The following is a 16313-nucleotide window of genomic DNA, read 5'->3' as shown; positions in this document are numbered from 1 at the left end:
TACAGCCCTAACGTGGAGACGTAGGAGAGAAGTGCATTTCTCCTGCAAAGCATGTCCCCTGAGGCTGGCCCACACCTCCTCCGTGACCAGGCCAGAAGCACAGTCTGACCAGAGCATCCTCCAGGGGGGCCCAGGCCTCTGTGAACAAGCTGCCAAGGGCAGCTGCCTCAGCAGGGCTGCTCCACCCCACCCTACCCCACCCCACCGCGCCCGACCCTCCCTGGCTTCCCTCCAGAGCCGGAGGCCAGCCCCTGCCCCCTGGGTCCCTGTGGGTTTGTCCTGAGCAGCCTCAGATGACAGAAAGGGGGAAGTCCCCCGCCCGCAGCACACACGACATAAACACACACGCGCGCCTTGCAGGTCACAGGCAGGTGGAAATCTGACAGTATGCGGTTTGGACTGAAAAAAGAAAAAAAGGGAACTTTTTCTCATTTCATGCCAAGGTGTCCAGGAGGAAGGCAGAGGAAGATGGGAGGTAAAAAGAAGAAATCGGGCATCTGCAGATCCCCGCCCTCAGCCGCGCAAGCAGGCTGGGGGTGTTGCAGCTGGGACATCTCCTCCAAGGGCTGGGAGAAGCCCAGGAGCCCCCCTTCACTCAGGGTCCGGGGTGGGGGGGGCAGGCACTGGAGTTGCGTGGGGGGCGGGGCTTGGGGGCAGGGGAAGAGGAGTGTGCTCTTGAATTTGAGGCTGTTCCGGGTGGCTGGGGCCAGGGGCCCTCACTTCGAGACCAAGGTTACGTCTTGGGAACCCCTCAGCGCGGCAGGAGTGGAGCCCAGGCTTTTGCCCGAAGCAGCTGGGAAGGGACCACCGCAGGGCGCTGCGGGACCGGCCCTGAGCGCGCCGCCCCTTTTCCCCTCCCCGCCCCGCTCCCGCGATCTGCAGTGCTCTGCAGATGCGCCGCCCCGCAAAGCCGTCTCCAGACTAGAATACTTTATTCAAGAGAATCTGGCTTGGCGGTCAGACGCAGTCAGGGGCAGCTGGCTCCACGTCCAGCCTCAATGGACAGGCCCCCTCTTTGCCTGTGTCCCTGAGAGGGGCAGGCGGTGATGCCTTGACCGTAAAGAACAATGTCCCAGCGCGAGCAGTGATTAAGACGTGGAGAGAGACCTAGGGGACAAGCAGGGGCAGAGGCCCCCAGGCAACCGCCGGTCCCCGGAGCGGAGCTTTTGGCTCTGCAGGGAGTCCAGCTACTGCCAGGCGAGGAAGACACCCCAGGGCTCCTCCACCTGCGGCCTGCCTCCCCCTCCCCCGCCCCCCAGCCTGGGCCAGGGCCCCAGAGCAGGCCCGTCCACCCCTACGTCGGTCGGCCAGGAGCTCCCGAAGCCAGGGCTGCCTGTGCACGCGGAGCCCCAGGCCCGGGACCCGGCGGCCGTTCCCGCTCCCTTTCCCAGGGCGGGGAAACCCGCTGGGGCCCCGCTGGGCCCTCACGAAGCCGTAGGTCTTGCTCCTTCTCCAGCTGCAGCGCACGTGGGTCTGGGGCTGCCTTCTTTCTCTCACGTTCTGTTTAAGGCACTGAATTCCTGAGGCTCCTGTCCCTCCATGCCCCTCATTGTGGAGGGGGCGAGTCATTCAGCAGGGGTACAGCTGGCTAATAAATAGAGGGCAGGTGTCAGCAGGGAGGTAACTGAGTGTGGCCGTAATAAATACAGGAGCCGGGGGTGAGACGTCTCTCCTCTGAGGGGCCGGTTACCTCCGGGGAACAGTATGGCCGCACCTGCCAGAGACCAAACACAGAGAGGGGGGTATCAGCACCCTGTGAGGGTGAGGGTCCCTCCTATGGGAGGGGGGGGGCCAACCTGGAGGGAAAGCTTGGACAGGGAACACAGGGAGACTGCAGCATTCCTGGGTCTCCGCTTGCACCGCAGCCAAGAAGCTAGAAGTCACTCTTCACCAAGCACTTACCCCGGTGCCCAGCCCCGTGCCAAGCACTTTTTCCATTGCCCTTTAACAACTTCCTATGAGGAAGACCCTATTGTCACTTCCCTTCCGAAGACAAAAACAAAAACACCCCAAAACCAACTTAAGGCTCAGAGAGGTTAAGACACTTGCCCAAGGTCACACAGCTAGTCAGTCACAGAGCCAGTCTGGGCTCCACGCAAGAATGCCTCTGGTTACTCTAGAACAGCAGTCCCCTAACGGGGGGGGGGGGGGGGGGGCGTCTAGGCAACCCTAGATGTGCATGGAGATGGTCCGAGGGGCGTGTGAGTACTGATGGTGCTCAGAGAATGGGTTTGCAGCCTGCACATATCCTCTGCCTGAAGACCATCTGCGTGAGAAAGTGCCTGAGGTCTGCTTTCCCACCGCCTCGCCCACAACTGCCCTGCTCCCTCTGGAAAGGAGAGGAGCATCTTGCCCCTTCCTAAACTGGGTCAGTACTTTGCCCCAGGGTTGAAAGTACTCGGGTGCGGACAGTAAATGAAAAGACAACTTGAGATATTGAGGTAAGTGTTAGGAAAGGAGATAGGGCCCATGACTGGGCCACCAAGGCTTTTACAAGTCAAGTGGTTTCCAAGTCTTCTGCTTTCAACAAAATTGAAGAACAATTTAACAGAATTGTCAGCTACTATGTCAAGAGGAGTGATTTTTTGTTAGCAGATCACCTTGAGGCTTTTGGCAAATAACCTGGAAGGAGTTCAAATGACTGTGTGACATCTAGTCCCATTTATTTATTAATGTGAGCATGGTTCCTCAACCTTTCTAGCTATTAAAAAAATGAGAATGGAATTAATGCTAAATCCTGTCTCAGTCTGGCAAGAGGTAACATTCATTAATGGATTCAAACTAATTAAAAAGAGGTAGCCACCTCCATCTCATTGAGATGCACTCCTGGTAAGATTGATTATACTTTTGTGTTTCGCATTTATTAAAATATGATGTATTTGTGCTGTTTTGATCAATTGGTACTACTAGTAATTATTGTGACGATTTATTCCGGGGGAGAACTTAAGAGTTTTCTGTTCACAGGAAAATGAAAAATCATTCAAATTTATATACGATTGTCATGGCAGATAAATACAATAAGGTGATAGATCAGGGAATTTTGAACATTAAAATGTACTAAGTTAGGCCACTCTGTGCGGGGAGTGGAAGGGAAACACAAGGTCAAGGGAAAAAGAAGCAATGTAAACACGCAACCACTAAAGCAGAGTGTTCACATTTCTTTTTTAAAGTGAATGATGAGGGGGCGCCTGGGTGGCTCAGTCGGTTAAGTGTCTGCCTTCAGCTCAGGTCAGGTCCCAGGTTCCTGGGATCGAGTCCTGCATCGGGCTCCCTGCTTGGCAGGGAGTCTGCTTCGCCCTCTGCCTGCCGTTCCCCCTGCTTGTGCTCTCTGTCAAATAAATAAAATCTTTTTGTAAAAAAGAGTGAATGATGGCGAGTATTAGGATAGCTTATCCTGTGGGGTAACGTGGAGGGCATATAATGACTTTACTAAAATATTAACATTTATAACATACCAGAAACGATACCCTTTGCAACTGTTTATAATTTTGATGAAAAAGTTCAGTATCAACTTAAAAATAAGCAAGGGAGCACATGAGTTTTTAAAATTCGTTCAGGAGATTCCCAAATGAGATGTTTGAGCACCACTGTCCCGGCAAATGGAGCAACGTGGCACTTTCGGTCTGGGGCTGCCTGGCAGGGGCTGGGGGAGCCCCACGTTGACTACACCGCTGGCTTCTCCTTCCAGTCTGTGCCTGGGCCCAAGGGAGAAATGAGGGCCACACACTTTCAGGGGACCAACATCCCCAGAATCCTTGTCTTCATGGAATGGGGTTGAAGTCTCCATTCACGGAGGGGAGGGCTCATGGGGCAGGACTTGGGTCAGCTCCAGTCCCATGGTATGAAATGATTTCCTGGAATCTGGCATGGGGAAGAGGCAGGCTCTAAAGGAGAACCACCCTGTGGCTGAATTTCTGTGCCTGTGAAATATTTTTACTATTTACTCTCACAGATTTGGGCTTTCCTGCTCTAATCCTCCCCCAGACACACGCAGGCCTGGGCTCCAGTCTGGGCCTCCAGGTGTGAAGCCAAGATGAGCAGGCAACATTGAGAGGGAAAGAGGAAGCTAGTGGACCCCCAAGGTCCCCTGCATGGGTGGGGAGCAGAGGGGTGGCAAAAATACAGGCCCGGGAGCTGGTTGCGGGGGGTGGGGAGTGGGTTGCACCTCCCTGGGGCCACTAGGAAGTAGGCCTGGGTACGTCTGCAGCTGTCGGACTTTTCATCACTAGTATGAGCAAGTGTGGTGTGGGCCTGTTCCCTGAGGTGCCTGGCACACAGTAAGTGCTTCGTAGATGTCTGCAGAATGACTGAGGGCTCCCCTCCTTCTACACATAGAGAGAAATGAGGCTCAGAGAGGTGACATGACTTGCTCGGGGCCATGAAGAGACTCGGGGCTAAACCTGATCACGAACCAAGGTCCCCTGATGCTTCCCGGGCCCTAGATTCTGGAGGAGATGCTGCCTCCCTGTTCTGCCCCCAGGCTGTCCTGGGTCTTGCTTTTCCCTTCCCGACCTGATCCCTGCCGGCAGGGCTGGGGCTCCCCTCTGGCCGGCCTCCTTTTGCCATCCCTGGCCCCCCCCTCCGCACACTCACAGGTGGCAGTCTGTGGGTCTCTGCTTCTCTCTCTTCCTCTTCCCCCTGCCCTTGGGTCTCCTCCTGCAATAAGCCAAAAGCGTCAAGACAAAGTGGCTGGGGGGCCCCCATGCTAGGACAGGGGCCGGCAGGGCCGAAAATAGCCCGGAGCCCCAGCCAGGCCACTTACCTTTCTGGCTTCATCTTCTCCCACAGAGGCCTGGGAAAACAGACAGAGAGACCAGGGGAGAGTCAGGAAGCCAGTAAGTGGGGCTCCCGGCCACCCCCACATCTCTCAGACCTCCAGATTCGGGGTCCTGCAGTTAGCGCTGACACCACTAGGGGGCAGGATGAAGCCGGTGAGGGAGGGATGGCCAGAGGCCTCTGGGCTTCAGCTTCCACGCTAGGCTCTTGTGATCCCACCAAGAGAGAGAGGAATCTCCTCTTGGGGCCCCTTTCCACACCCTTCTGCACTCCTCAGCCTCTTCGCATTAGGTGTGTGGACTTGTGAGTTTGTTCTCTGCTGACTTTCTCTGTTCACTTCCTTCCCTCGTACCTGCCTTTCCTCCCAGAGTGCATTGTGGAAGTTTCTGCAAGGACAGGGAGTGAGGGGCAAGGCCCTGGACTGGAGGATGGCTGCCACCAGCTGAGGCTCTGCCTGGCAGGGCACAACCGCCACCCCCACCCTGGGGATGTATGTCGCTGCAGGCAACAGCAGGGGGAGTGCGTGAGGGGGTGGAACGAAGGGAGGTGAGCGCGAGCCCCACAGTCACCAGGCATGCCCTGGCTCAGCCTGCGGGGCTGTGGCTGGTGGCCCAGAAGTGAGAAGAAAGGTGTCCCTGTTGCCCAGCCCATTGGAAGGGGACAGGGCCTCAGTCTCCCCTGGGAATAGGGTGGGGGCGTGGGCAGTGTGGTAACAGTCCGCTTTGGCGCCAGGGAATGCTGCCCTGGGTATCTCCCCTGGGAGCCAGCACGGGGCACGGCCTGGGCCAGTCAGGGCCTCTTGGACTGCCTGGTCATGTCTCTGCCATCTTGGGCCCGTAAGAGACACTCTTGGAGCCTCAGTCTCCCCAGTCTGCCTGCCCCAAAAGAGTGGTTGTGAGGCCAAAGGTGATATAGAAGGTGAAGGGTCACTGAGTGGCCCTGGGCCCGGGAGGGCTCACTACTGAACTATTGTTACATGGCTAAGCCCTGGCCAGGACGGAAGGGAGGAAATGGATTAAAGCAGGGCCTCCAACAGAGGTACAGTGAAGAGGGCCTAGAGCTTGGGCTCAGGTCCAAAAGGGGTGGCCAGAGCCCTGGACAGTAGGCAGGGCAAGGCCAGGGCAGTGCTGGCTCTCCTGAAGAAGCACGAGAAAGGGCAGGCTCAGGCGTTAGATAGGCGGGGGTTCACTCACTAGCTGTGGCAAATAATTTAACTGTTCCAAGCCTCAGTTTCCTCATCTGTAAAATGGGGACAACAATAGTACCGACTACCTCACAGGGTTGTTACCAGATGAGGGACCTTGTCTGCCTTCTCACTGCTGTATTTAAGCATCTGGGACAGCGCCCTGGCATACAGTAGGCAGTCAATAAATGTTTGTTGAATAACTGAGAAAACGTTTAAGGGCCTCGTGTGGGGCTAGGCAGAGAAGAGGTGCACACGATAAATAGTGGTCCTCCCCCTGTCTTCTGGCCCCAGGACAGAGCTCAGGACGTCTAGTCCGGTGCCTCCATCCATGGCCCAGGGCTACCAGGAGAGTACCAGGTTCCAGCCCATCTCTCTCCTCCCTGAGCCCGGTTAAAGTGCCAGGCCTGCTACTCCTGGTAAATAATGTTCAGGGTGCCCTGGGCAAAGGTGGCAAGACCGGTGCTGGGCAGAGTCTCCACCAGGTAGAGGCATGACTTTAAAGAAAGCCCACTGACTCCTTCTTTCTGCTGCTTTTCTCCTGCCGAGCTCATCCCTCTCTGTGCCCCTCAGTCCAGCGTCCCCTCCCCCGGGGAGCCAGCCGGGCCCAGAACGAAGCCCAGGCTAGCAATGCCTTTGCCCCACACACCTTTTCCAAGGCTGTGGCAGCTCCCTCCCATCTCAGGGAGGGGGACAGCGTGCCCCCTGCCCCTGCACGTCTAGGAGGGACCCAGGCTTCCGCTGCCCCTAGGTGTCTGGGGCAGCTGTGCTCCAGCTGATGGGACCCCTTCCCCAGGCCAACCTGGCCCATGAGGGGGATAAAAGGCAGCTGCCGCTGCTCCCCAACTTCCTTGGTTTCTCTTGGCAGGAGGAAGGTGCAGGAGGGATGGGCAGCCGCTCGGCTGAGGTTGCCAAGTACGAAGGGCCTGTCCCAGCCGCTCCCTGAGGACCTACCTGCACTCGCAACGGATGTGCTGAGAGAACGTCAGCTCCACGTAGGAGGGCCGGTCCTCAGAGTGGATCTTCAGGAGCTTCAGGGAGAGAAGGGTTTGATGCCTGGATTGGGGGATGGCTGTGGGTTTCCAATATTCTCTCCACCCTCTCCTTTCAAGGAGGGCCAGACTCCTTGTTTCCCGCCAGCCTTTGGATGGCGTACTCTCATTCTGCTCTGAGTGGGGGGCAAACAGCCCTCGCACCTGTGTGGGGGTCTGGGGGAGGCCCTGCCCTAGAGTCAGAGAGACCTGTATGCCATCTTGGTTCTTCTACCTGCTGAGCAAGTGAAAGAGCAGCTCTGACCCTCAAGCTCTTCCTCGGTGCAATGTAAGAAACACTTGCCTTGAGGGATTGAATGTTGAGGTAACAGAATTCACATTTATGAAGCGCCTTGCGCAGGGCTCGGCCTCACTAGCAAGGGCTCAATAAACCAGAGTGTGTGTACGTGCGCGCGCACGCACGCGTGCGCGTGTGTGTGTGTACATGAGCGCAGAGCCCAGGGTGTCAAATGCTCCTGGTGCACACACACAGGGACTTCTTGAACCCGAACAGACTTCTTTTTCCAAGCTCAACCGGATATCCTTGGGTCTCAGGGTGGGACCAGGCTAGAGCCCGGGAAAGCTGGTACCGCAGGACGTGAGTGGGCCCCACACTGGACCGGGGGGGGGGGGGGGGGGGAAGGGTGGCGTGCAGGGGGAGCGCGGCGCCATGGCGGGGGCGGGGGGCGGGGAGAGCCCGGGGCCCGGGAGTCCGTTCCAGTCCCCGTGATCGGGACCGCGGCCTGCCCTGCCCGCCTCCCGGCCCGGGCGCCTACCTGCATGGTAACATTGACGGTCTCTGCGGGCACACAGTGCAGATTCTCGTCACCACAGCACCCGGCGCAGCGCAGCAGGGAGACGCAGGATGGGCTGAACATGTGCTCCACCTCGCCGGGGTACTCTGACACGATGTCCACCAACCTCTCCAGTGCCCGGCAGTAGCTGCGGCCCCACACCTCCTGGAAGGGCACCACTACAAGGAGGCACACACGGCCAGGTCGGGCCCCAGTCCCTGCTCCCCAGGCCCTGCAGGCCCTTGCAGGTTCAGCCCACGCTCCCTCCTCCAGGAAGCCCCCAGCCTCTGTGAGCTCCCTATGCTCCGAACCCCTGACACGAGGCCTCTGGGGTGACTGCCAGCCGCGCAGCTCATCTGCTGCACAGAAATCCCAGAGCCGTGGAGTTGCTCCGTGTCCGGGCTCTCCACTCTGTTCTCTGCGCAGGCACCCACATCGGCTTTGCTGCCCTTGTAGCTTGGAGGAGCATGTCTTGGCAGCTCCTCAGGCCCTCTGGGTCTTTCTCAGGCCTGATTGAGTGCTTTTTCGATCGTGGGGAATTTGCAGAAAGCAGTCAGTTCAGCATGACTGGCTTGTAGAGTCCCACAGGAAGGGTTAGCCTTCCTCTTAGTCCTCATTTTCTGCCCGGCTCTGAGCCAGCTCCTCTACCTGGCAGCAATGTGTCCCGAACCCACCCTCCGTATCCACCACCCTCACACCATGCCCGGCTGCATCACTGTAACTCCCACCTTTGGGATGTGCTCCGTGTCCCCTTCCCTTTTCTAACCAAATAAAGCCCACCACTCCACCTCCTCTCTGAAGCCTTCCCCAACTTCCCCGGTCTGAACAATGTTCCTCCTTGCAGCAGAATTTGGCCCCTAGGGCTTTGCCCTATCTCGGCCACTAGGAGACCTTATCTCTTCTACAACCAAGTCGAGGCTCTGTGAGGACAGGAGCCCAAGCACCATGGGGAACACAGGCTAAGTAATGACTGATTGGTTAGATGATAGTTCACTGAGACTTATCACAGACACCCCCGACCCCTTCCAGGTCCTGGCGTGGTCATGACCAGGATCTCGTGCGGGCTGATCTGGAATCTCTCAAAAGATGCTGCTCCTTCAGGGAAAGGCCTGGGGCCTGGTCCCAAACAGAGGCTCATAGGAAGTGAGTAGCTAGAGCTAGGAGACCTGGCTTCTAGTCCTGGCCCTATCCTGGGCTGTATGACCTTGGGGAGGTCACTTAACCTTTCTGGGTATATCAGTGTCCTCAGCCAGGGGAAAACAAAAAGGTTGGGACTAGATGGTTGCTAAGGCCTCTCTCAGCTCTGACGGTCTGGGATTCTGTGCGCGCAGCCCTGCCCAGTCTTGAGACTGTGGGCAGAGAGACCTCTCCCACACTGGGTCATCCTGCTCTATACCTGACCGTTGTCCTCAGCTGATGGGGGGGGATAGGGCAGCTGGGTCACCTGGGGACCCCACAGCCTCTGTCCCAGAGCCACGGCCTCTCCTGACAGCCCCTCACGTCTCCCCATGGCCTTTCCTAAGAGACAGAAGGGGCCAAAGTCCATTCCACTGGGCCTGCAATGCCTAGTCTCAGGGTAATCTTAGAGAAAAAATAAACTTCAGCCCTAACAGAGGCCCTCTGGAAAGGGCTGCAAGCTGGTGGAAAATACCCAAGAGCTGGTGTGTCCCCGTGGAGCTGGCCAAGGCAGCCACAGAGGCAATAAACCATGCTTATCTGGGTGTCTGCCGCTCCATTCTGCCCTGTCTGCTTAGGGGGTACTAGGGGCTGGGCCTGGGGACCCGCGGGGTGCCAGATGCCTCCCCTGGTCCCACCTCTCCAGGCCACAGGGATACTCTCCCTGGACCCAAGTGAGAAACAAGCCCCTCTCCCTGTGAGCAGCCACGGTGCCCTGGGGAAGCCAGCCTGTGCGGTGCGAGGCTTTAGGAGCCCGTCCCTATTGTAACTGCAGGAGCGTGTGTTCAGTCTGAAATCCACGAGCACTGTGGAACTCGGAGTGTTTAATCTCCGCCACGGACAACACAAATAACAGCAGAGGGACAGCCAGCTGCCAAAGCGCCATGGAAAGCTCAGGCCCCTGCTCTGGGACCAGCCATGGGTGGGGAGGCGATAAGCAGCAGCAAAGGGGCACCTCAACCCCCTCCCATTCCCCACACGGACCCCCACCCAGCTGGTCAAGTAGAGCTGCCTGGGTTTGGTGGCAGAATGGATCTCCTTTCCTCACCCCACACCCCGCCATGCTCCAGGGCCCCGGAATCTGCCACTTTGTGGGCCACATGGCCAGACCGTGTGCGGAGGAGGAGGGGGAGAGGGCCAAGAAGGAGGCGGGCTGGGCCCGGTTTACCTGGCGGCCACCAAGAAAGAGGGCAATTCATCCCTGGAGGCCACAGTCTGGGCATGTGGGAGAAAGAGAGTGGGCTGTGAGGGGCTGGCTCCCAGAGCACGGGGACTGTTCCCAGATGGAGGCTGAGCCCCTCAGGAGAGAACTCTGCTCAGCAGTTCCTGAGAGCACTTCCTCTGGCCCCAGACCTGCCCCAGAGGCAGGGTGAGGTAAGAGGAACTGGAGGCCGTGGCTCCCTCAGGCATCTGGCCGGGGCTGGCCAGTCCCACAGGCTGCTGCCGGGGCCTCAAATGGGCTCTCCGCAATCTCTCACCAGCTCCAGGGGCAAGCCTCCCATCCCGCTCCAGCTGCCTACTACCCAGGACAGAGGAATCGAAGGAAGGGAAGTGTTTAATCCTGAGAGCAAGCTCCTAGGGAGGGGCCACAGGGCTGGGCGGAGCCACTGGCCACCAGGCTGGGTTCAGCAGGTGTCCCCTCCATGGCACTGGCAGGGCACACAGCCAGCCTGCCGAAAGGGACATCCTGCTCATGCTTGCTCAGTCGTGAGCCACGGGGAGGCCTGGTGCTATGCACACCAACTTTGCCATATATACTGAGGTGCGTCTGAGGCTTTAGGAGACCCCAAGGGCCTCTCTGAGCCTCCAGTTCTCCTTCTATAAAAGGTAGAGCATACGAATGCCCTCCCAGTTCACAGCCTGTGGGCAGCTCAGAATTGCAGTAAATGCCCAATGCTAGTACCATGAATAGTAATAGTAAAAATCAACGTCCCTGGCTGCAAAGTACAGAGCATGCTGTCTCTTGTCTGGTGTTAGCGAGAGGGGATGGCATTTCCATATTGTGGTGACTGCGGTCCCAAACTCATGGTACTTGCCCTGGCCACAATACAGATCCCTGACTGACTGGGATGACAGGTGAGCTGCCCTAATGAACTGACATGTCTAAGCCTCCTCACCCCTGTCCCTGGGAGACATATACTCCTGTGTCTCCTCCACGGAGTCAGAGAAGCGCACAGTCTTAGAAAAAGAACCTTGGATATCATGTGATCTAATATTCCCATTTTACAGTTGAGGAAACGGAGGCTCAGACTTCTTTGGTAACTGTTGCCTGAAATACACTAAAAGCATCAAAGAGGCCATGGGGTGGAGATGGCTGATGGGCCCCTCCCCAAATCCCGAGAGCATGATATTGTGCCAGTCCCAGGGGCACAACAGGGAGAGGGGGAGAGTGTCAGTGAAGTTAAGGGCTGCTACCTCCCCCGCCTTCTCAGTGCCCGAGGGGCCTGGGACTCCGTGCCCGAGGGGCCCAGAAGCATAGCCAGGCCCAGGAGAGGTTGGCCACCAGGCGGGCAGGGCAGCAGAGGGAGGGTGTTCCCGCTTTCGGAGGCTATCACGAGTGTGCGTGTGCACGCCCCTACACGCTCCCTCTCCCCACGGCACGATAGGAAGCCTCAATAGTGGTGTGTGGCTTTGCTGCACGTCCCAGAGAGGCAGGGAGGGAGGAGCGAGGCAGGGGGCCTGGCATGGGACTCCTGCCTTCTGCACGTATGTCTCTTTGGCAAATGACACACCCTTTGAAGATTCCCTCTTGATGCAACCCAGGGTGGGGAGTGGAGGGGCCCGGGAGGGCAGGACTCATGTTCTGTTTGTAATCAATGGAAAGGCCTGGTCAGATCCCCGCAGCTCCGCCAGGGCTGGGCTTTGGGAAGGCCCCCTCACCCCTCCCTAATCCTCTTGACTGCTTGCCCACTGCAACCAGCTCCCAGACCCCTAGTGCAGCCCCTAGCTCTCACTGCCTGCACTGCCCTCCGAGAACCCACCTGCCTCCTTACATCACGTTGGGAAGGGGCTCCAAGCCAAATGGACGAACCCTGGGTATACTGGCCCCAGCCTCACTCTCTGTAGGCTGGGTGACCCTGGCCCAGGAACACACCTCACTAGGCCTCTGGGTCCCAAGAGAAGGATCTCTCAGGTCCTGCCAACTTTGTCAGCCAGGATGTCAGCCAGCTTGCAGACTCTCCTGAACTTCCTATCAGCCCGTGCCCATCCTTGATGCCAATCCCTTCTTATTCTGTGCAGAGGACTGGGAGGAGCGGGTTTGGTGAGCATGTGCATCCCCAGCCCAGTGTGCTTACCTTCCACCTCTGATGAGCCATTCCCAGCAGACAAGGCCCACTGCTGCGGACAGAAAGGGGCAGAGGTGAGGGGGGTCCACCTGGGGCCTCTGCACTCTGTGGCCGAGTTGGCGAGAGGGCAGAGGCCCTTCTGAGCTCCTTGCCACCCGCTGCCCACACTCTGCCCCGTCTCAGAGCCGCCTCTTTCGGAGTGCAGCTAAAACCTCCCTGGACCCGGATGGATCCCATCCCTCTCTCTGGCCTCAGTTTCCTCATTTGGAAAGAGTGGGAGGCTAGAGGATTTGGGAGACCCTTTGCCTTCTGTGTCTCAAATATCTTGCAATCCTTCGGGGTCTCCCTTCTCCCCAGCCCCAGGCCAGCCCTGCGGGCCCCTGTGCAGCACGCCTTGGCTGGGCGCCAGAGCTCGGGGGAGGTGATCAGCTGGTGGGAGCTGAGGGGCTGGAGCCGGTGGCGCCAGGAGCTGGTCCTGCGGGTAAGGTTACACCTCTGGCCAGCCCCACAGCGGACAGGCAGCGGCAGGTAGGTAGTGGGGCTCTTCCGTCCTGCAGGGCTGCCCAGCCCACCCGCTCCTCGGTTGGAGCTGGAGACTCCTGGGGCAGCAGGACAGTGCAGTGGGAAGGGATCTCATTGGCTTTGTCAGGATTTCACTGCCCAAGCTGGCTCCCAGCCAGACTCACCCGGCTCCTGGGAAAAGGGCCCTGCTCGCTTCCCCAGGCCCTGCACACAGGAACTGCGACTGCCCACCCGGGGAAAGAGGGCACAGCAGGACCTCTTGTCTCACCCGCAGCCCACCCAGAAGCCCTGGGCTCACCCAGAGCCGTGGTGGGGGCAGGGCCCAGCCTCCCCACCAATGGCCTCTTCAGCTGGCTTCCCCACCACCAGGCCAGGTCAGAGGTCCTGGGGGCGCCTGCCTGGTCATGGGGCCCCGACCCTGACCACAAGGACAGGGACCCGCCAGGGATTAGTGCAGAGATGCTTTTAGCAAAGCCACCAGGGCTCCAGGGGCCAGACAGGAAACCTCCCTCCCTTCCCTGTGGCTTCCCTGCCCCCGCCAAGACAGACCCCGGAGCTGGAGTCTGGGACAGCCCAGCCTGAGGTCTCCTCCCGGAAGACGTGGTCCAGCCTGGCTCCTGGGAAGTATGTGGACATCCATGGAGGTGCCGCTCCCCCGAGGGGGTCTGTGATTTCAGAACCCCTGCCTCGAGTGCTGGAGGCTGCGAAGATTAGGGGGGCCAGGCTGGGGTTGGGATAGGTCTTACCTGGGGGGGCACAGCGGGCAGTGCCAGCCCAGCCAGGAGCTGCAGGAAGCAAGTGAACAGCCTCATGGCAGGCATCTTCTCAGACGTCCCAAGCCAGGAGGTTCCAAGGGAAAACCACCATGCTCGGCCCCCTGGGGGAGCCCCTGGCACAGGAGGAGAGGACCTCACTGCTGCCCCGAGGTCCCCGCAGGTGGCCTGAGCATCCTCTGGACGCCCCAGGAGCCTGGAGCCCGCAGGCAGGGCTGGGGCCGGGGCACCTGATGCGGAGCGCCCGGCGAGGCGGGGCGGTGTGGGGCAGGCGGGTCCCTGGGGAGGGCCCGTCGGGCGCCCAGCGCGACCCCAGGGCCTCTCTTGGCTGGCCAGGGGAGACGCAGTCTCCTCTTCAGACTGCAGCTCCCTTCTGGGACTGCAGCCTGTTGGCGACTGGGTTTCAAGGGCCGTGAGTGGGGCGGGGCTGCAGGCCCGCCCCGCCCACCGTCGACGAGGCCTGGGAGCGGCCGAGCGCCTCGCGGGGCTGGGGTGGCGGCGGCGGCGGCGACGCGGACCCGAGCGCGCCCGGGCCGCCTTGCGCGGAAGGGACGCCCCCCACCCAACCCCACCCACCCCTCGTCCCCCGCCGTTGCGGCTCCCGCCCCGCCGCCGCCGCCACCGCCCAGCCCGCAGCTGCCCCCGGGGCCGCCGTGACCTAGGCGGCACCCAGTGCCGACCCGCCGAGGGGCGGACGGCTGCGCTCCCGCTCCTCTAGGCCGGCGTGAGTGCGGGCAGCCGGGTGGTGGAGCCCAGTGTTTGCCACGAGGCTCCTGACTTTAGCGGCCCCTGCAGAAACTGCAGCTGCAGAACCCTAGGAAGGCAGCAGTGTGCCACCTATGCCATCCCACAGTCCTCAGGGGTGAAAGGAGGGTTTTATAGATTTTACAGATGAAGAAACCGAGGTTCCCAGAGTGCCCCTGCCTGTGTATGTATGCACTCTTGAAAAGGGTGTACTTGTGTGTCTGTGTGTTTTTGAGGAACTGACAGAGACAACACACAAGCGTGGGCTCCAGAGCCGCCTCTCCACCCTAGGCATACTTCTGGCCAAGCACGCAGACAGCAGGGCACCCCACACCTGGCTGAGGGTCCAGCACCATTTTCTCCTGTGGGAAGCGGCTTTCTCAGGCTGCCACATGTAGTTTGGAGAGTGGCCTAGTGCCGCATTTCTTCCCTGTCCCAGGAGAAGGAGGAAATGCTCTAACTCGGCAGGGGTCTGCCTCTAGGGGTGTGTGTGTGGGTGGGGGTGTGTGGGTGTGCATGTGCGTGGGCATTTGTGTGTGACTGTGGAGGTCCACGTGTGCCATGAGTCTATGTGGTCTGAGTGTCTGTGTGTGTCTGCTGTATGTTCAAGTGCGGCTTGTGTGTGGGTCTGGCCTCTCAGCATCTCTGTATCCTTGTGTGGTTGTGTGTGTATGTGTCCACTGTGTCTCTAGGTGTGTTTGCAAGTGTGTCTGAATGTGCATTTGAGTGGGACTGTGAGTCTGTATGCCTGCCTATGTCTTTGTGTGTCTTTCTGTGTGGGTGAATATCTGGCCTGGCTTCCGTGTAAGACTGTGCATCTCTGGGCATTTGTGTGTGTCCTCCTGCAGTCCTTGCGTGTTTGTCACCCCCCACTGCCCTCCCTGCACAGCCCCCTGGCTGCAAGAACCTGGCAGGAGTAAGGGATTGGCCTGAACCTGGGGCCGGTGGGCGCCGTGGGAGAGTGGGAGGCCGGGGAGGCAGCCCCTACCGCTCACATTCCAGCCAGGAGCAGAGAGGCCAGGGCAGCCCCAACTCTCACCCCAGTGACCTCTGTGTCCATTGCCTGCCTGCCCACCCACGCGGGCCTGCCAGAGAGGCTGCCGCCCTGCCTGGCCAAGCCTGGAGGTCCAAGAGCCAGGGGCCAGTCATCGGCCAGCTAAGCGGGGGCTGCAAAGAACATTCCGACGAGCTCCAACATGCTAGGGCTCGTGGAGCAGACAGACTCCTTCCTGGGCCCAGGGTCATGGTAGAGGGTTGTCTGGGCATTGCTGTATATGTGTATGGGGGAGAGTAGATATGTGTTTGTGCATGTCTCGATCACGTATGTTTGCCCATAACATCTGTGTATGCGTAGTACATGCGTTTATGTGTCTTTATTTTGGATTTGGATTTGTGTATCTGGGCACTGGTGTGTGTTGTGCATGAGTATGTGTATTCAAATATCTGTATTGTATCTGCTTGTCTGTAATTGAAGGTTCTGAGCACTTATGCATTGGGCATGTTTGCCTGTGACTGTGTATGTAGAGTCGTGCATATATTGTTTATGTGCATGTGTTTGTATTCATTCATTCTTTCATTTGACACAAACTGCTTCAGCCCTACTGTGCTTTAGGCAGTGCCCTGGGTGCATGCGGTGCAGAGGTTCCCTCAAAGTTTCTGTTCGTGGGGGCTGGTACAGATGGCTGAGGCGTCTCCTCTCTTTCTACACTCTTGAGTGAGCTCAATACCTGAACAATGTTTGCGGTTCCCACAAGTGGGCCTGTTCTGTCACTAACCTGGGGACCATAGCCTTCTAAACCTGGCTTCTTGCGCCATGAGATGAAATAGCTAGGGTAGGCTGGGGGCCGAAACCAATGAGACCCAACATTTCCATGGGTTAGATAGAAGCCTACTCTTGTTCACATCCAGTCCAGGGCAGGTGTGCTGGTGGCTCTGCCCTCCTGAGCTGCGAGTCCAGTCCTTCCTGGCCATATAACCTAAAGTCACTTCCTCTACTTCTCAGAGCCCCCACTGCCTCCATCCAAAGT

At 58.8% G+C, this 16313-nt stretch overlaps 1 protein-coding gene across 6 annotated transcripts in view; it reads right to left on the bottom strand.

Annotated features, from left to right (window-relative positions):
- Nucleotides 1–259: 259 nt before the first annotated feature.
- PGF (placental growth factor) overlaps nucleotides 260–16313 on the bottom strand; it is a 49485-nt gene continuing 33431 nt past the window's right edge. Inside the window, exons 2-9 of one of the 6 annotated variants that reach the window (XM_027571504.1) lie at nucleotides 13516–13658; nucleotides 12257–12299; nucleotides 7767–7963; nucleotides 6914–6990; nucleotides 4763–4792; nucleotides 4594–4656; nucleotides 1691–1714; nucleotides 260–1588 (exon numbers count right to left, since the gene is read on the bottom strand). In XM_027571504.1, the coding sequence (XP_027427305.1) occupies nucleotides 1570–1588; nucleotides 1691–1714; nucleotides 4594–4656; nucleotides 4763–4792; nucleotides 6914–6990; nucleotides 7767–7963; nucleotides 12257–12299; nucleotides 13516–13590 (528 nt within the window). In that variant the 5' untranslated portion in view covers nucleotides 13591–13658 and the 3' untranslated portion in view covers nucleotides 260–1569. Of the gene's footprint in view, nucleotides 1715–4593; nucleotides 4657–4762; nucleotides 4793–6913; nucleotides 6991–7766; nucleotides 7964–12256; nucleotides 12300–13515; nucleotides 13923–16313 lie in introns of those variants that run through there. The other 5 variants (XM_027571503.1, XM_027571505.1, XM_027571508.2 and 2 more) reach the window with 5 other exon arrangements.

The sequence above is a fragment of the Zalophus californianus genome, chromosome 6, assembly GCF_009762305.2.
Source record: "Zalophus californianus isolate mZalCal1 chromosome 6, mZalCal1.pri.v2, whole genome shotgun sequence".
NCBI classification, from domain to species: Eukaryota; Metazoa; Chordata; class Mammalia; order Carnivora; family Otariidae; genus Zalophus; species Zalophus californianus.
Note: the sequence above shows the minus strand (reverse complement) of the source record. Positions and strands in the feature narration are given on the sequence as shown.